The sequence below is a fragment of the Paramisgurnus dabryanus genome, chromosome 11 (genome assembly GCF_030506205.2).
Source record: "Paramisgurnus dabryanus chromosome 11, PD_genome_1.1, whole genome shotgun sequence".
Classification (NCBI taxonomy): Eukaryota; Metazoa; Chordata; class Actinopteri; order Cypriniformes; family Cobitidae; genus Paramisgurnus; species Paramisgurnus dabryanus.
In genome coordinates this window covers 24,494,530-24,514,809 of record NC_133347.1, presented here as the reverse complement: position 1 = coordinate 24,514,809, position 20,280 = coordinate 24,494,530, and the positions used below count along the sequence as shown (strand labels likewise).

Below are 20,280 nucleotides of genomic sequence, written 5' to 3'. Positions count from 1 at the left end.
AACTGAAAATGGTTAAAGTGTCAAGAAGAGGGACACCAGGCAGTAATAAACCAATCTTTGATGACATTCTGATATTAACGTGTATAATATTAACCATTATATAATTCAGCGAATAATATAAACTCAAAACCAAATATATTAAAAAATCACAGCGTACCAATTTTAAGATTTAAAAACAAAACGGCGGCTTAAAAAAAGATGATTGGACATGTATGAACTGACAGAAAAAAACTGACAGTCGCTTACAAATGACGTCGTAGTTCAAACAGGCCGACAGATGGCAATATTTATTTATATTCGTTATCAGTTGATCCACCCACAGATTAATGAACAAAGATACTGGACTGGATATAGAAAATGGTAGTGTATTTTAAAAATAATTGTATTAAAACTAACGTTATATTTTCATTTTATTGGGTGGCTCTTCGACCTTGCAAATCATAGATACGGGACTTTGATATCATCCCGGAGCCAAACAAGCTATTACTGTAGCTGTAGTTGTCAATCTTGCCCGAGTGAGGGCGAAGATGTACGGCTCATGTAACTTGTTTAGTAACTTTTAATCGTCCTTGGAGCGCATAAAGACACTGAAGATTATCCGCGAACATTGGCCTTGAAATCATGCTATGCGTTTTAACACGAACTGCGGTAAGTGAAGTTATCATCATGTGAATTGATAATACTATAAGTTAGATCAATGGTAGTTAGACACTAATGACATTGGGATTACGCATGGCTTGGTTTAGTGGTGCCTTCTTGCTTATATTTCTAAACTTGGACGTTTTCTTGATGTGTAATATGGATTACATAGCTATGTGTGTATAAACAATGCAATGCAGCATGACAGTAACGTTAACGTGTTGAGTCAACCCGTATAATCAGAGAATAAAGCAACAACACAAACATCTTGTCAAGGATGTTTGTTGAAAACACACAGGGATCCATTCACACGAATGCCAGAGCATGCATTGGCACTTTGACAACTCCTTGATAGTAAGTCATGCTTTCACTGATCATGTCTTATCATGTCATGCAACAAATTACATAAATATGTACAGTATGCTGTTACATCAGAGGAACAGTTTCAATTATCATTTTTGCAGGAAACAAGAATATCTTCCTTCATTAATAAACCTGCATGCATATTAATAATAGTAAATAAAATATTGAGATAAAATGAACCTTGGGTTTATATAGGAAATAGTAAGAGTAATATTAATTATATTTACTATTTGTGTTACTATAGTTTTACCAACATATTAACCATTTAACTGTCACTGTCACACAGGTGGGGCGTTTGACATTACATATTTAAAACAATAATTTCTTAGTCTAAACTTACACTTGACAAACTATATATTGTTGGAAAATTTTAAGAATGTAGTTTTCATATTTTAGCACAATTTTGCAAAATGACATAGTAGGAGTAATTTTTAAAATGTCACGAGCCAACAGGTGGGCCCAAGGTATTATTATATATTCGTTATTAAATATCCTATAAACCTGAACTAACTATATATTGATGGAAAGTTCTAAGAATGTAGCCATTTGATGATAACAATTTTTATAGTGACAGTCATTTTGTTGAATGTCACTGACCCCATAGGAATACATATGAATTATTATTAGGGGACCGATATATTGACCTACGCTTCTCAATGAATTACGGTGAAATGCTGCTACATCCAAAAGCCAGAGGGCGCTCTTGTGCAAAAACTCAAAATGGGCCGCAGAAGAAGAACCATAACATACGCAGCTATGACACGCAGCTTCAGGAAATGTCTTTAGTATATATTAATATTGCTTTTCTTCAAACCTTATCAGGTATTTTCATGATAATAAAGAATATCTGTAATGATTATGTTTGACGAGTGTTGCTTTTTTAAATGCATGTTAAAAACGACTCAAACTAACAGTGATTTCAGATCGATAAGGACTTACTGATCAAAAGTACATGAAATAGCTGTGCATAATATCGGCTGTGGATTTTCAATAGTTATCGACCACATATTATTAGTGTATATCGGCATTTATCATCGCATCCCTAATTATTATTCTTCATAATTCTAATATTTTTCAAAATTAATCTGTAAATCTTCACAAATTTTAATTTATATATATATATATATATATATATATATATATATATATATATATATATATATATATATATATATATATATATATATATATATATAAATAATTGAATAGCTCTAAGGTAGGTTGCACACCAAAGCTTTTACGCCGGCGTATGTCTTCAATTGTTTCCTATGGAAGTGCGTTGCTTTTCCAAAAAGCCAGCAGCTGACGTTTTTTTTCTGCGCTGAAAGCCGGTGAGAGTTGAAAAATACTTAACTTTGGGTGAAAAGCTCAGCTCGTCAATGTCAGTTCTCACACGGCCGTCCAATCACAGTGGAGGTATCACAGTAACCCAAGCACTTAGCTGAAAACAGCTAGCAGTCGGCCACGTTTAAAAACTTTGGTGTGCACACCTACTAAGAATGTAGTTTTCATATTTTAAAACCTTTTTGCACTAAAAATAATGCAGTGACTGTAATTTATTAATTTATGACAAGGTTATGCAACAAACCGTTGACACCAAGTGGCCTTTGTTGTTAAAACCATTAAAAGTGTGACAGAAACCACATTTTTGTGGTTTTTAACTTAAAGCAACTAGGGATGGGAATCGAGAACCGGTTCTACTTAAGAACCGGTTCCCAGTGAATCGATTCCATTGAAATGTAAGCATGCCTGCTTAACGATTCCGCTTATCGGTTCCGCTCGTTGCAAATGACGTCACACACACGCTGTGTTGTTTTGGTTTAGAACGCAGCAAACATTGCATCGAGGCAGAACGATGCAAAGTTTGGTTATATTTTGTGGTGGGCAGAGCGAGGCTTCGCGAAACACTGAAACAGTTGAATCAGTAACTTATATTTCACGCGAACATAAGACAATACGGTCGCGTTGCAGGACTGTCGCGTGTTTGATACACTATACACAACAACACCAGTGAGTCAAGCACCAGCATAGCTAACGGGACGCCATCTGAAGGTAATGTGTTAATGTTAATGTGAGCGCCATTTCATTATGTAAACTTTTACTATACGGATAATATCCGGTGTCATTGTCCATCAAATTGCTGACGGCCAGAGTCTGGCTGGCTCTCACACTGGCTCAGAGAGATTGCAGAAAGTATCTCTCGTGGACCTCTAGCTACTCCGTTTACAGAGGCAGGGAGGAATAAAATGACCGAGGCGAGGATAAACACATTTCACCGAGCAGTAGAGGCGGACACTACTTAAGTATTTCTATTTAAAAGTACATTTTCAAGTATTTGTATTTTATCAGTGTTTTTGTATTTTTTTGAAAACATACATTCCAAATATTATCATAATTGTAACTCCACTACATTTCATAATTTCAAGTTTTTGGTTTATATTTAATATTTAAGTTCATTAAAAATCTAGTAGTTTTTTACTTTTACTTAAGTAAAAAGTACTTTTACTCAAGAAAAGTAAAAGTACACAATTTTTATGTAATTATGTATTAAATCAATTTTAATATGCAATATAAATACACAGTATGATTCTATGCTTTAGAATGTAGTGAACATTTGTTAGTAAAGTAAAGTAATTTTTTTACGAGACAACACTCTGATAAAGCACAGATGCTTGGAAAATGAAACTAAAATACTCAAGTAGTGTCCACCTCTGCCGAGCAGTGACTAAGTTTGTGGTAAAGGGTTTGCATCCGTTTGCAACAGTAGATGCCTCTGCATTTCGGTAGGTTTATTTGCTGTATTTTTTCCAGCATCATGTCTTTAAAAGAAAATAACAAATGCATGCATGACCAAAAGTTGCAGGTTTTACGTCAGTCTAGTTCTGTTTTATTAATTCCTATCACATTTACTGGTTGAGAAACACTGCCCTAGACTATAGGTCCCTGGACTTTACTTTAAGAAGTAGCTCACCTACTTTTAAGTTTGTTCATGAGGTTGCTAGACATAATGTATGTATACTCTGTTCTGTGTCTTCTGAACAGATATTAAAGCGCGTTAATACAAACATACAAATTTGTACTTATTCCCTCACCCAATGAGAATCGATAAGAGAATCAATAAGGAATCGGATTGATAAGCAACATCGATAATGGAATCGGAATCGTTAAATTCTTATCAATTCCCATCCCTAAAAGCAACACTATGTAGTTTCCATGTAAAAATGACTTACAGCTCCCCCATGTGGTTGAAAAGCGCAACAGTGCCTGGTATCAGACACTCTTCTGCAGGCAGGGGGAGGGGCGGGGCGGGGCTGTGTGCTCTACCCTCCACCGCCACTTTCAGAGTGTGCTTGTAGCAGCTAGGAGGCTGCTCAGGTTGCAGCAACAGTACAATTTGTCCAGTTAAAAGTTGTTCTATCACTGAAATAATTTTAGAGACATTATTTAAAGGTAAAAAAACTACATAGTGTTGCTTTAACTAGTTGAGACTTGTGGCTTTATTTCTTTTTGGGTGTATAACATTTACATTTTTATGTTTTTAAATATAAAATACATACTTTAAATACATAAATACATACTTTGCATTATTTTTAATTTTTTAAATAAATTGAAACTGCTATTTTAATTTAATATTCTCCAAAAGTGTTTTCTTTAAAAGAGACCAAAAGTTTGCTTCTAGACTAAATAATGCCAGAGTTATATTAATTTAAAGGTGAACATCACCTTTTCACTCCCAATTAAAAGAGGGGAGTGAAAGTCAAAGGGTTAAACTATGGTTAATTTACCATAGTAAATTTGGGGTTACTGTAGATTTACAACAAATATCATATTTAAGATGTGGTTGTAGTAAGACCAAATATGTTTTTAAGTCTTATCAAATTTACTTTGTGCTAGATGTTCTATAATAATCAACGATCATTGTCAACTGTGTTTTAGGGCCTGGTGAAGCCTTGTCGTCTACTGTGTCCAGTGTCATTTGTTCACACATCTGACCGGTCGCTGGTGTATCATCAGGATAGTTTGCCAAAGCTGCCTGTGCCTCCTCTGCAGCAGACATGCGAGCGCTATTTGGCTGCGCTCGAGCCGCTGATAAGCGCGGAGGAGATGTCGCACACGCGCAAGCTCGTGCACGAGTTTCAGCGTGCGGGTGGTGTAGGAGACAGACTGCAGAAGAGCCTTGAGCGAAGAGCACGCAAAACTGAAAACTGGGTGCGTAATGCGTGCACCTTTCTGGACGAGTGTTTTATGAGGGTGTCATATTTCCACGTTTTTTTTTTTTTGTGATTTCGCCTACTTTGATTATTGTCCTTTGGAGATTTTCATAATAAAAATCTATCATCATATTTTCCATCATAATGCTTGGGGCCAGCCACTCTTTGTCTTTTGTTTTAAACATTTTAAATGGTTAATTATACCCTATAGTAATTTGTTTTTGAATGAAAGTCAGCAAATAACAAATGAGTGTTGTTTACCTTCTATGGGACAGACAACTGGTGCATAACTTTCTGCTGTTCTTAATCATAAGAATAATCATGGGCCGCTTAGAGTATTCATCCTGTCGTTGTATGATCCAGCTCTCCGATTGGTGGATGCAGACAGCCTACCTGGATTCTCGAATGCCAGTGGCGATGTACACTAGCCCAGGGGTGGTCTTACCCAAAATGCACTTCCAAGATCAGCAGGGACAAATGAGGTGGGCGTTATGATGTCTTGTGGGTATGAAACACAAATGATATGTTTGAATTATTATTCAGTGATAGATCAGTAAGTCTTATTAATATATTATGAGTTACTTTAACTCAGAGATTCTTAAACTGAGGGGCAGGACTCACTTGGGGGGTGGGGGGTGTATTATATAAAATACATGAATGTATCATAAATTCTGTGTAATTAAACCTCAGAAAAATAAGGCTTACATTACAAATATCCATCCAGAATTGTTTTATCCATTGTTGTAGCCCTTGCTTACAAAAAGGTTGGAGACCCCTGGTTTAGGGCATTGACCGTAGAGCATTGCGCTAACGGTGCAAAGGTTAGGGGTTGGGGAGCACATAGTGTTTAGCATAGTACACAGTAATCTACACGCTTAATGCACTACAATTTGACTTGGATAAATGCACCTGCCAAATACATAAAAAGGGTATTGAAGTATTTTCTACCAATTAATTTGCAGGGGTCTTACATTTAGGGTTTTGAGTTTCATGTCGACCTTTATACAGAGTCCTCTTTATGCTTGTCTATTTTTGGCATATGTGCCACTCATGGTATTGCACTGTTTTTTTCCAAAGGGATGTGCACTTCAAAGCTGTGTGGACTAGATTCAGCCCTGATCCCCTTTTAGATTTTGCTTATATATTTGCAGTAAACATGTAGGTAAGGGCTAGATTTAAGAGGCAGATAAGATAAGTTAAGCTTGTTTACCCTAACCCATGTGACCTGCTCTATTTCTTCTGTGGAACCAAATTGGAACCCTGTCTGTGAGATCCAGGCTAAAGTCTCATGATGTAGTCATGATATTTTGATTTCAATAACTGATTTAACATTCATTTTAATCTTTGACATGAGCTTACTCATGAACAGTAAAGACATCAAGGTTATATTTTCACAGAATGTTCTTTATGTAAGATGATTTTATGTCGAAACCCACGAAAAATAACAGCCTTTAGTCAAAATAACTTATATAAAATGACTTGCTGACAAATCTTTCTGACCTGTTTTGCCAAAAATGACATCAGTTTTTGCCAACTAAACAATCTCAGATATTTCTGTACAGGTTTGCTGCTAAGCTCATTGCTGGAGTTTTGGATTTCAAAAGCATGCTTAAAAGGTGAGTTGTAAATTATTATGAATATTTGCATTTAAATAAAGCAATTGAAAAGTGTGTAAAATAATCAGTGTTTATCTGTTGATATTCTCTGTGATATAGTGACACATTACCTGTGGAATATCTGGGTGGAAAGCCTTTGTGTATGGACCAATATTATCAAGTCCTGTCATCATGTCGGATCCCTGGACCCAAGCGGGACACTGTGGTCAACTATGCTATTGGGAAGACCCCTCCCACACACATTACAGTGGTCCACAACTTTCAGGTGCTTCATCACACTTACTGTACATAGCCACACTTATTTACACAGTTATATATCATACGTTATATAGTACTGTGTAAAAGTCCTAGGCACATTAAATGATATATATATATGTATATATGTAACTGTTATATATACATAAGATGTATATATTGTGCTTTAGTAAGTAGTACACTGCAAAAAAAGAACTTATGGGCACAAATTCAAAATATGTGTTCGGAGTGTCATGTGTGTTGCTTGTGTTTTCAAAATATGTGTATGTTGAGTTATGTGAACCATGTGCATCACGTGTTTTGTCAAAATAAGTGCCTGCTGCACACGCGTCAAAACCGTTTATGATAAAAGAGACACTCACGTTCACAAAATACACGCAAGACACTCCCTTACAGTAAACTCTGCTTACGCATGAGATTATGCGAGTATCTTGGAAAACGTGAGCGTCTCTTTTATCATAAACCCTTTAAACGCATCTGCAGCAGGATTTTATTTTGACAAGACACGTGATGCACACAGGTCCACTCAACATGCCGAACACATATTTTGAAATTATGAACCACACACATTACGGGCTACATACATGTTGTGACGAACTTCGCATCATGCACCCTCAAAAACAAATACTCGCCCTCGAGTACAAATATCTAAAAATTATTAAATTAAGATGTTTTCTTTATTAGATTAGACTATTAGATAATAAGTCTAGTTTTTAGACAAAAATATACAATTTAAGTGAATTTGTGCAAAAAAAAATCTGCCAATGGGTCCCGATACGGCGCTGACATCTTGGGTCTTGAGTCTGCGCAGTAGCGATTTTAGGACCAGCTGTCAATCATGACGTGACACCACCGTTTTTATAGCATTAAATAACTAACTAAAAACAAACTTATTTTAAAAACAAACACTTGAATCTACATCAGCGTGATAAAAACTACAGTAAATGACAAAAACCAGCCTCGTAAAAAAGATAATTGAAGTGTAATTAAATTGTTTAGTTGGTCTCAAGTCCTATTGAATAACATGGGGGAGGCGGGGTTTATGACCTATACTCTGACCAGTCACTGGGGGGAGATCAAGACGTTTTGGCTTCAGTTTTCAGGGCTTGTGCGGCACGCTTGGTAAATACCAATATAGATTTCCATACACTCTTTTACATAACTGTAAAAATCAAGTAAGATTTTTGTATGAACAAGGAGTCCCTTTGTAAGCGATTCATCCACGATTGTGAATGCGATATTTCCCCGCTTGTCAGTTAATTATGGCTTTGTGTAGTAAATGCTGCTCCATCTGAAAGCAGCTGATGGGATTTATTACTAATCAAGGAACCGGCTTTACTGACGAGATGATAACAGTGATAACTTTGACCCAAACAATGTATTTTTAGCTACTGTTACAAATATAGCCATGCTACGTATGACTTCTTATAGTTACTTATGGTTTTGTGGTTCAGGGTCACATTTGTACATGCTAATGTAAGTCATTTAGGTAAAAATAATCAATTAATAATCAATTGTAATAATAAAAAATTGTTTTTGTCTTTCCCTAATCCCCGTTCTCAAATACACTGTATCTGTCATTATGTTCCTCAGTTCTTTGTTCTAGATGTCTACAACAGTGATGGTACACCACTGACCGTAGATCAGATCCATGTTCAGCTGGAGAAGATCTGGAACTCTTCTCTTCAAACCAATAAAGAGCCAGTTGGCATTCTGACCTCCAACCACCGCAACACCTGGGGCAAAGCATACAACAACCTTATCAAGGGTGAGTGATTGTATACAGTATGTTTGATAACGTATGTATCTGACTTTACATGTACATGTGTAGATACAGACAGGCCAGGCACCGAATTGTCCAGTGGCTGGTTGCTGCACATTGTAATTGACTGAACATTTTGCATGTTGCTATCCAAAAACATTGTGTAACTGCATTGTGTTTACTTTTTTTTGTGTGCCTGCTCCAATTATATTTCAACTGTCTAGACAAGACAAACAAGGAGTCTGTGCGGGCCATCGAGAAGAGCATCTTTTTAGTTTGTCTTGATGCCCCTATGCCACGGGTGTCAGATGAGATGTACCACAACAAGGTAGCTGCTCAAATGCTTCACGGCGGAGGCAGTCGCTGGAATAGTGGGAACCGCTGGTTCGATAAAACGCTCCAGGTCATTGGATATTTGTTATAGGTAATGATAGATATATGATCTTTATATCCAGTGTATGCTTACTCTGTGCCTGGGATTTTTCCACAGTTCATAGTCGGGGAAGACGGATCGTGTGGACTCACCTATGAACATGCTCCAGCTGAGGGACCTCCTATTGTTTTTCTGGTTGATCATGTTGTTGATTATATGTAAGTACATATACAGTTTTGTTCATGAGTAAGAGCAGTCCTTTGTGCGTACATTAACACCTCCAGGCACCTTTATTTAGTTTTAATGTATTATTTTGGTTTAGCCAGGTGAACTATTTCTTTAAGAAACTGGTGGCAATGCTTTTTTTAAGTGCAATTTTTTTTCTCAATTCAGAAGTTTGTAGATAATGTGTTATGTAACATGTTTGGAACAGGAAAAGGATAGAGATGGTACGAACTCCCATGATTCCACTTCCTATGCCACTAAAGCTCAGATTCAACATCACACCTGAAATCAAGAAGGACATTGAGAAAGCCAAACAGAACATGAACATGTGAGGACTTGTACTGATATTAATGAGGAAAAAATTGGGGGAACCTTTAAATAAATGAATATTCACCCTCCCTTGACTCTCTAGAATGGTGCATGAGTTGGACGTTCGAGTGCTCAACTTCAAAAACTATGGAAGAAGATTCCCCAAATCTCATAAATTGAGTCCAGATGCATTCATTCAGGTGGCTCTGCAGTTGGCCTACTACAGGTGAGTTTGACATCCCAGTGTTGAATAAACTCACACAAACACACCAGTCATGCAGTATCCCTTTGATACTTCATTTTCTAGGTGTTTTTACAAATTAACGTCTTTAGGGATAGTTAAACCAAAAATGACCCCATGATTTATTCGGCCTCAAGCCAAACTAGTAGGGGTGTAACAATACATCGATATGGATCGTTACATCGATTTTATTTCTAACGATCCGACGCATCGATGCCACACGTAAGAAATCGATTTGAGGTACTATTATTTTGACACTCTCCACATCCTCGACATAATATCCATCTACACATTTCCGCCAAAGCGTGCATTTTTGTTTATTTTCATCTTCTAGCGTCAGCAAGTGAATGCGATACAGCTACAAAGCGAAAACACAGCGAAAAAGACAGAATGGTAAGAATGAGTTTCGATATTTTTGAGCTATTTTAAAACTCTTCTGTAATTCCATTGTGTGTGACTGACGGAAAATAATTTAAATAAATAAAATAAATTTTCTAGGCAGATATGGCTAGAAACTACACTCTCATTCTGGTGTAATAATTAAGGACTTGTACCATGGTGGCTGCAACAGGCGCAATGATATTACGTAGTGCCCAAAAATAGTCCCCTGCTATTGAAAGGGGACTATTTTCGGGCGCTGCGAAATATCGAAACCTTTTAGTTATATTTGAGCGCGATGCTAATAGTCTAATCCGATTTAATGATTTATGCTAAGCTATGCTAAAAAGTAGCCGGAAAAGTATCCTATTTTCAAAAAAGTGGATTGTCCCTTTAAAGGCCACTTGTTATGCAAAATCCACTTTGTGTTGGTAGTATATAACAACCACCCTAAATGGAAAAAAAATCCACCCTCTCATTTTTTAATACCCATTAAACCAAAGCAGTCTCATTAGACATGCTGTTTGCTTCTCTTGTTAATGTGACATCACACTGATAAAGCCCCGCCCACGGCCACTGACTGACTGATTAATTTTACCCAACAGCTTTTGAAAATGTTTATTAACACATTGTAACGCTAATGCGGCTAAATATACTTTCATCCCAGACTGTATTCATAGGAATCAGATCTATATTTAACCGAAAACGCTCCCTGTTTGTTGGTAAGGGAGTGAGGAGCAGCAGCTCATTTGCATTTAAAGGTGGGGTGCACGATCTCTGAAAGCCAATGTTGACATTTGAAATCACCTAAACAAACACGCCCCTACCCCAAAAGAATCTGGACCTTCTTTTGATAGATCTGCCCCACACATATGAAACCCAGACAACAGTGTTGGTTAGTAGGCATGCCACTTACTGCTGATTGACTACAAGTGTGTTTTGGTACTCGGGCCGACTCCATCTTCCAAAGTTTTTTCTCAAAAACCTTGGACCCCGCCTTAAAAAGTTCACACCCGAAAACAGCATTTTTACTCCCACCCAAATAAGGAGATTTTGGACGTGCTATAATAAAAGATCTGTAGGGTATTTTGAGCTGAAACTTCATTGACACATTCTGGGCACACCTGAGACTTATATTACATCTTATAAAAATGGGCATAATATGTGCCCTTTAAACTAAACTAAAGGCCTGGGTGATCAGTCCAGTGATCTTCTTGATAATGCTCATTTTATTCTTGTATTAGAATGTATCAGATGTGCTGTTCGACCTATGAGAGCGCCTCCTTACGTATGTTCAAACTGGGCAGAACAGGAGCCATTCGATCCACCACCACAGAGTCACTGCAGTTCACACAAGCCATGGATGACCCAACAAAACATGTGAGAGGTTGAGTAGTGTTCCTAATCAAGTGTGTTTAATAAGAGACATTATTCATAACAACTTTCTCATTTATTAATCTATTTACATATGCAGAACAGTGAAAAGGCAATGCTGCTCGAAAAAGCCATCAAAGTCCACAGAGAGAATACACGCATGGTGAGCATCTCATTGTATGATCCAGAAAAATCTAAGGTGTTATTTGTAAACACCGTAGTTTTTGACTTGGTCTCTTTGCCTATCCTCACAATCTTTACTTCCCTTGTAAACAGACGATCCATGGACAGGGTATAGACAGACATCTCCTGGGTCTAAGAATGGTGGCCATTGAGGATCTGACATCTCTACCTGATATTTTCATGGACACATCATTCGCTGTGGCTTCACATTTTAATCTGTTCACCAGCCAGGTTTGTTGCATCTCATTTTATCATCAGTCACATTTTTGTTAAAGTTAACTAGAGATTCCCCTTTTTAACTTCAACGTCTGTATAAATGGTAGCTCTATGATCCTTTATCCAATTAAAGAAAGGAAACAGTATTGGCAGTGGATTTAGGAGTTTGCTATTCACAACACTTTATGGGCTAATTATATTTCTGCGTAGGGCCTACATCGTAGCCTCAACCCCATAGGCTATGCATCATTTTTTTTATACTTTTTAAGCAAGTTGTTCGTTGTTCGTGTCAACATGCAATTACACATGCAAACCGCTAGTAGACACTATCCACGCGTGTAACCCACAATAGCAGAGCAACATCCGAAGAAGAAGCAACTTGCCTTGCACAGTAAACCCACAAATAAACCCAAAGCTTGTGTATGTTATTTGAGAGGACCAGCAGTGATGGAGGTAAATAGACAGAAAATATTTTTGCAGTTTGAGTTCACATCTCAACTTGGCCCGTCTTTGCTTTTACTGTCGTAAGCGGAAATCCGTATGAGGAAATTCGAGGCATCTTTTTGACCTGAGGGGAGGGGTTCACAGTAGAGGTCTTCACGGGTCCACTTAGATCCAAAAACCTGAGGTCCGACCCGAGACCCGATCGGGTTCGGGTCTTAAAGTTTCACGTGTGCCTTGGAAATGGTATAATAATAGCGGCATCGGGTCTCGGGTAATTTAAAATGAAGATGTTTTTGCGAACGGACACGAAGACCCGAACTATCTTGTGTTTGTGCGTCAATGCCCTTTTCAAACCTCTCCCCTGTATGTCAAGAGTACTTGCGACATTTTGTTGCTGGCGGTAGGTTCATTTTCCTTGAGAAAGACAGTCAATTTTAAATGTACATTTTACCTTGGTGTCGTCGTCAGATAACAAAGTAAAACAAATGGAGGAGCTCGCCAAATTGGTTGCAAGACCAGCTGTCTGATCACTGCGTGTGAGGTGCCGTTTAGATCCGGGTCCGGTCAGGTAAAAAAAAATTGCCACTGGTTCGGGTCGGACTTTGGTCTAATTTTCTCGGGTTCGTCTCGGGTCAGGTCTTTCTTTAAAAAAAAAAAACATTTATACATGTCATGTTCGGGTATGAAGTGATTTGGGTCATTTCGGCTCAGGTACATTTCTTTGGACCCAAGAAGACCTCTAGTTCACAGCGCTTATGGTCCGTCCATGTACACTGTAAAAAAAAACCCACGTAAAATAGGGTCAAATTCCAGCAGCTGGGGTGCCAGAAAAATGACATAAAATAACAGGCACAATAAATTACAGAAATTCTACGTAATACAAAAATATTTGTTTCTGTAATTTTACATTAACACTGTAAAATAACCTGTAAAATTTCGGCAGCTGGGGTGCTGGAAAAAAATACATAAAATAACGAGCACAATAAATAAATAAAAAATTCCGTAATACAAAAATACATTTTTTCTGTAATTTTACATTAACACTGTAAAAAAACGTTTAAAAAACTGTACAATTTCGGCAGCTAGGGTGTTGGAAAAATTACGTAAAATAATGGGCACAATAAATTACAGATATTTTCCGTAATACAAAAATACAGTTTAAAGCCGCTTTAGTTTTTCTGTTGCTGTATTTCACTGTTAAACTTTTGGACACGTCTGCTTTTTTATCATTGATATGTATATAAAGATTTATTTATAAACACAATTTATTGTTTGTCTACAACACTAATTTTATACATTCAAGGATAAACCTTTAGATCAGCATTTGCATGTGTACTAGCATTTGTGGTTGTTCTGTTATATTGTTTTTTTTAGGTTGGATCAAAGACAGACTGCGTCATGTGTTTTGGACCGATGGTTCCAGATGGTTATGGCGTCTGCTACAACCCCATGGACAATCATATAAACTTTGCTGTGACGGCCTTCAACAGCTGTGAGGAAACCAATGCCACTAAACTCTCCCGGTTTCTCAAGGATGCACTTCTGGACATGAAGACTTTGATGGAGCAGGTGTCCGAGGCCCATGAATGAAACTTCATTTGTGGTGAAAGAAACGTTTGGACTAAAGAGAAAACCCCTTCAAATCACCTGACTTTATCTGTTTCTGCATATCTTTAAAACTGATGTGTGCAAGTTTTTGGATGCTAAAATATTTTATTTGCCACAATATTGCTATGTTTGTTTGAGCATCCCGACCAGTGCGACACAGGAGTATTGGCCATACCACAGCAGTAAATGACTTTGAGACAGGACTTTCAGTTTGTTTGCTAATGGATGACATTGGGAGTGTTGTGTTTGAAAACTTTTTTTTTTTTTTTGGTGCCGCTAAACGCACAGAAAAGACTTCATAGTTCAGGCTTAATATTTTTTATGGACTAAGAGGCTACTACAAACACCGACATAAAACAAACAGAATGAGGGATTCTTTGTTACAGTTTCAAGGTTTTAATGAGATCCCATACAGGATCAGGTCTAGGAGGTCCACAGACTCAGAGCTGAATTGTCTTTATAACTTCAATCAATGTTGGCTTTGACTTAAATATCAGAAAATGAATTATTTATATTATAAATAATATATAAGAGGTGTTGCTTTTTCAAGTTATTTATTTGTGCTTTTAAATCATCAGTAAATTCAATTATTTTATCAGTACAATAAATATATATATACGCACTTAGATAGATATAAACAATATCTTGTTAAAATTGTTCAACAAAAGGATATGAAAAAAAGACAGAAGACTTCACATTATATCTTTGGTATTATTAATAAACCATATTGACTAAAAAGATTCTGTTGTCCAATTGACTAAATTATGGATAGGCTATTTTTTATTCCCCAAACATATTAGAGGCGCACAAATTTGAAGCAAATCTAAACTAGTTCCTCTTCAGATGCACTAATATGTGAATACTCCGCCCTGAACATTCCCTTGATTCGCTGATATTCCCCATGGAATTCCACTTCAGCCCTGCTTCCGGAAGAGCTCCACAGGAAGAGTTGAGTCCCTCTGAAAACGGTCGTTTTTAAAGCATCAACATCCCGAATCTGGAACGTCAAAGAAAAACGGGCTTGCATTCAATATGAAATCCCAAAACATCACTTAAAGTCCCCATGAAATCAAAATTGACAATTCGTATTTTTTAATAGAATATTGCAGTGTTTATTATAAACAATTCATTTGTTTAAATAAATTATAATTATTTATTAATTCATGTGCCCACATAAACTTTATTCAAAATCTGAAAATGTACTTCCACACTCTTGTGGCGATCATTTTCTGATTATGTCAGTAAGACTACTTGGGCGGGAGCATCTGTTAACCCCGCCCCCTCCAACTGTCTGCTGCGAGATCCATTTCTGAATAAATTATCTATAGCCAATCAATTCACAGTGCAAATCACAAGCCACGCCCACCATTATCATTGTGTGATATTCCATTTCAATCAGAAATTTGTCACAACATGGAAGTGAAGTCGATTGCGAGTTCCGTTTTTACATGGACTTGAACATCAATGAACTTTTACTTCAGTATTAAAGATATCAAGGGTATATTTACACAGAATGTTCTTTACTAAAAGAACGTAAGATGATTTAAGAAAACAGATGATTTTATGTAGAAAACAGAAAATCACAAAAAAACTCATGTTTGACAAACCTTCTTGATTGGCACATGCCCAACACGTTGACTAGTTGGTGCAACTCTTAATTCTTCACGGACTACATGTATTGTGGTCACACTTTTCATTGAGGCAAATGACTTACCAGTATGTATGTGGAGTTTGTATCTGTCTTGTTGAACACAGAAAGTGCTTTTATTTGGATCCTGGAAGCAGGAGGAGCATCGATAAACACACGGCAGCCCCGAGTGTTAGAGAGGGAGGTGGACAGACTCTTGATGGGGTTTTCAATGAGGCCAGATGGAGAGAATAACTGAACATCACACTCTTGGAAGAAAATACAGATGATTTAATTGATTATAATTCAACTTCATATAAAGGGCACCTATTATGCAAAATTCACTTTTACAAAAATTCACCCTAATGTTTTTTAATCTCCATTAAACCAAAGCAGTCTCATTAAACATGCTGTTCTCTTGTTAATGTGAGGTCACACTGACAAAGGGGGTCACACACTGGACGAGTAGCACCAAGTCGTATAGCGCCATAAATCTAAAAACACAACAGATTATTTTCTATGAATGTACGCACACTAGCGGCACCTGACAGCGACTGTTCGCTGTGACTCTGGACGCTGCTCAAATCACTGTCGCGCCACAGTGCGCCACTCACATAGTTTATCATTAAATAACATCATATTTGTCCCAAATCGTTAGAGATTAACATTGGCTGCTTACATATATTTAGCATTTTGAAGTAGACGCTATCTAACTAAACTAGCGCTATTTAATGTGCACGTATGGTGTACGATACCTCTGAGTTATCCTAGACGCGACGCGGCGCTTCTCGCCCGGTGTGCAACCCCCTGAACACTTGAAGGAAGGTGTGTCTGAAGTGTGGCAAACAGCTAATCACAGTGGATGCAACACATGTTCCGATCTTGCATAAACGTAATTGGCTGGCTTGGCACTAGGTTATTTGCATAAGGTGATCTGATTGGCTGACGCTTGAAAAGCGTGACGTTGGCGCTTGAAAAGTTGATAATTGTTCAACATCTGCCGCAGGCAACGGCAGTGACCCAACGCCGGCAGATCCACAATTCAGTTCGGCAACACATGCCGTCACCCATTAAAGTAAATGAGAAGTGTTAACACCGTCTGAATATACCATGATAAAGCCCCACCCACGGCCATTGACTGATAGTCCTGCATTACCACAATTTACGCCCTCAGCGAGTACTCTCAGGAATCAGATTTATTTTAACTGAAAGCGCTCACAGTCTCTTTTGGCAAAGGCATAAGGAGCACCAGGTCATTTACATTTAGGGCCCTATTTTAACGATCTGAAACGCAAGTACGAAGCGCAATGCGCAAGTGACTTTGTGGGCGGATCTTGGGCGCTGTTGCTATTTTCCCGGCGGGAGAAATAACTCTTGCGCCAGGCGCAAATCAATAAGGGATTGGTCTGAAGTAGGTTCATTATTCATAGGTGTAGTTTGGGCGTAACGTTAAATAAACCAACCAGAACGCTATCCAACATTCCCTTTAAACGCAAGGGCGCAAGTTCCATGGCGGGTTGCTATTATTATGATGGATTTACCAGGCGCACGCCAGGAGCGGTTCACAGCCGAGGAGACCGACGTTCTTGTAAGAGCAGTCAAAGACAGAGAAGTTGTTTTGTATGGGGATGGAAGAAACTCGCCCAAATCAGTGTCGGTTAAACAGGCGTGGGGGGAAATAGCCACAATTGTCTCATCAGCTGGCATCCTCAGGACGTTGCGCCAAGCGCTACAATGATGTCAGGAGACGGGGGAATCCCAAGCTTGCCAGCATAAATCGGGCACGCCGTGTAACGGGAGGTGGATCTGCCTCTACACATGACCTGACGCCAGCAGAGGACATCGCTGCGTCCACCCTCACAGCTTGAAGTTCAAGGGTTTGGGGGGTTTGAAATCGGACCCAAGAAACGCAAGCAAGGTCCAACCCCAAAGAACACTTACAAATCAAGTTCATATACATTAAGGTTTCTTATGAAAACATTTTAATTATTATTTACATAAAATAAACGTAATACAGCCACACAAAAACCTATGAATATATTTTAATCGTTATTTGCATGAGAATTTTTTAACGCAGCCACACAATAAATAAAAACTATCACAACAATGCTCAACACTATGATTTCCCTTATCTCATGTGTTAATATTTTTATTGTAACAATTTATGATTTGCAAAAATAACTGTTGCATCTGTGTAGATGTGCGCGCATTGTGCACTCTATGCATTATGGTCAAGTATGCGCCCTTAAAATAGCATAATGAACCACGCGCAACGCGCCACTGACTTTAGACTAGTTTTTTTGGTCAGTGGCGCAATTGTTTTTTGAAACTGCAAAATAGCATCAGGGATGGTTTGCGCCGCAACACGCCTCCTTTTTTGCGCTGAACCGCTCCTAGTTTGCCGACGTGCGTCTGCGGAGGGAAAAACCCGCTGTGCGCCGGTGCAAAATACGAATGATACATGCGTCACTGACAAAGTCAATTGCGCTGGGTGCAAGATAGGGCCCTTAAAGTCACCATGAAACAGAGCTAGCGATTGGCTTATTTTCCACGTGGTGATGTATATCAGAGTGAAACCGGCTTATGAAAGGAAATAAGACAGGGCTGGATTTGAATTTGTCCATCAAGATCTGATTCTGCTAATTGATAATAGGGGTGACCCCGAATAGTCGAAGATTCGATGCATCGATAGGAGAAGCCTGATTCGACTACCAATCTCACAGTCGAATCGTCGCAGATGTGTTATGAAATGAGGATCATTCAATTTTGGCCGTATATGGGTGCACACATTATATGATTTCACATATAACAGCTTTCTCACAATATATTAATATACTGCATATTATGATAATGCTGCAAATAATATGTGAAGTAGCAGCTTTCAATAAATATTTTTAAAATGCGTTAATAAATCCAACAACCCCTGTGACTGGGCTACACGGAGGTTTCTTCGTTAATAAACCATTGCCTCTTTGTTTCTACATTTAAAAGACAAAGCTGGCAAATTATATTATTCGTTCTTTTAATAATTTCTATATTTTATTTTATTTATAAATCACTTTGGGTTATCTGATTTAACTACTTGGCTTGTGTTTTGTTTCCGTGCACTTGAGGCATTTTGCACATTTGTTCTGCACTTTGTAACTTCTGACCTTATTTTATTTAAAAAATTGTATTTATTATAAACGTAAATTCTGATCTAATTTAAGTATGTAAATTTTGGATAGCTTTTCGTTGTATCGATGTTGCGCTATTGCGTGCTGGCCATGCTTGCGCATGTAATTTAGCCGAACGGGATAGGTGCTCTGCGTCTCATATTTAGGAGTTCATCAAACTAAACATTAAAAAACGGATGTTTTTCGACGAGTATACGTTTTTAAAATGTATTTAAAACATAGTGGTTATCTTGTCAAAACAGGTAAGCCGTTTTTTTTATTTCGGTGATGAAACGGAAGTATCTGCACCGAACCTATTTCTGCCTGACAATGTCTTTCTTGTGATTTAATATTATGGTGGGTCGGTGTTCACTTTCAAATGATAGCAAAGAGATTCCTGAAATAAATAATATCATCCGGTCTTTCTGTATCTAAAGTTAATACAGAGATGATCAAAGTCAAAGCAAGCAAGGTATTTCTGTGCTAAATAATAACGCGTAGTGTCTATAAAATTATTAATTTCAGTGTTTTTCTTGTTATAAATTAACGTTTAATTAATTGTATATAAAGATTAGTTTTAATCATTTACAGTCACAATCACAAATTATTTGTCATTTCTCATTTGTCGGTTTTTTTTGGTCATGACTGCTTTGACGCGCTATCTCCAAATTGAATAAAAACACTGAATTGTAGCCGGAGTTTCCAAGGCAGGATCACCTTTGTTATTTTTTTAGGTTTAGTTATCAAAATGTATTTTTGTGTGATGTTCTGTAGATCGTGGCTTTAAAATGTTATGAGGAATAATTAAACAAATGTTGCCTTACATTTTACCTTAAATATATATATATATAAATGCATCGTCAGTTTTGTCTTCGTTTATTACTTGAAAGACAGTTTTGGTCACTTTATCAGAAAGTTGTTTATGTGTGCTGCTTGTGAAAGAAAATAAAAGTTACCAATTTGTACCTGGTCTGGCCCCCTCCCAACCCATGCACACAAACATAGATGATTCGACTATCGGTCGACTATGGAAAGATTCGACAATTCTGATTCGAATATGTAAATCCTTAGTCGAGGACACCCCTAATTGATAATTGCAGCGATCTTCTCCTGCAGCCCGCCCACCTGCCATACCTTATGACCGGAAGTAAAGAGAGATTGTTTATAGGAGGGGAGGAGATTTGCATTTTTGATTAAAGATTATGAGGGCACATGAATTTTTTAAAATAATGAAGTTCACAGATAAGTCATTTGTAAAAAATACCACAATATTACAGATTTTTTAATTTTATATTCATGGC

At 37.6% G+C, this 20,280-nt stretch overlaps 2 protein-coding genes across 3 annotated transcripts in view; one reads left to right on the top strand and one right to left on the bottom strand.

The window, feature by feature from the left end:
* The first annotated feature begins 271 nt into the window (after positions 1–271).
* LOC135729711 (carnitine O-acetyltransferase) lies at positions 272–14,358 on the top strand. Its single transcript, XM_065247542.2, has 14 exons — positions 272–648; positions 4,939–5,211; positions 5,577–5,695; positions 6,776–6,829; positions 6,929–7,094; positions 8,678–8,852; positions 9,071–9,249; positions 9,337–9,437; positions 9,653–9,772; positions 9,857–9,979; positions 11,617–11,752; positions 11,847–11,909; positions 12,023–12,160; positions 13,964–14,358. The coding sequence occupies exons 1-14, from the start codon at positions 622–624 to the stop codon at positions 14,177–14,179; spliced, it is 1,890 nt and encodes a 629-aa protein (XP_065103614.1). The 5' UTR covers positions 272–621; the 3' UTR covers positions 14,180–14,358.
* A 376-nt stretch (positions 14,359–14,734) lies between these two features.
* adamts13 (ADAM metallopeptidase with thrombospondin type 1 motif, 13) overlaps positions 14,735–20,280 on the bottom strand; it is a 28,259-nt gene continuing 22,713 nt past the window's right edge. For both annotated transcript variants that reach the window (XM_065247536.2, XM_065247535.2), the window contains exons 30-31: positions 15,912–16,093; positions 14,735–15,194 (exon numbers count right to left, since the gene is read on the bottom strand). In XM_065247536.2, coding sequence (XP_065103608.1) covers positions 15,021–15,194; positions 15,912–16,093 — 356 coding nt within the window. In that variant the 3' untranslated portion in view covers positions 14,735–15,020. The remainder of the gene's footprint in view (positions 15,195–15,911; positions 16,094–20,280) is intronic.

Coding starts and splice junctions, on each gene's coding strand:
- LOC135729711 (XM_065247542.2), top strand. CDS start 622: ATGCTATGCGTTTTAACACGAACTGCG. Junction 9,773..9,856: donor GCCAAACAGAACATGAACAT/GTGAGGACTTGT, acceptor TTGACTCTCTAG/AATGGTGCATGAGTTGGACG. Junction 9,980..11,616: donor CTGCAGTTGGCCTACTACAG/GTGAGTTTGACA, acceptor TTCTTGTATTAG/AATGTATCAGATGTGCTGTT.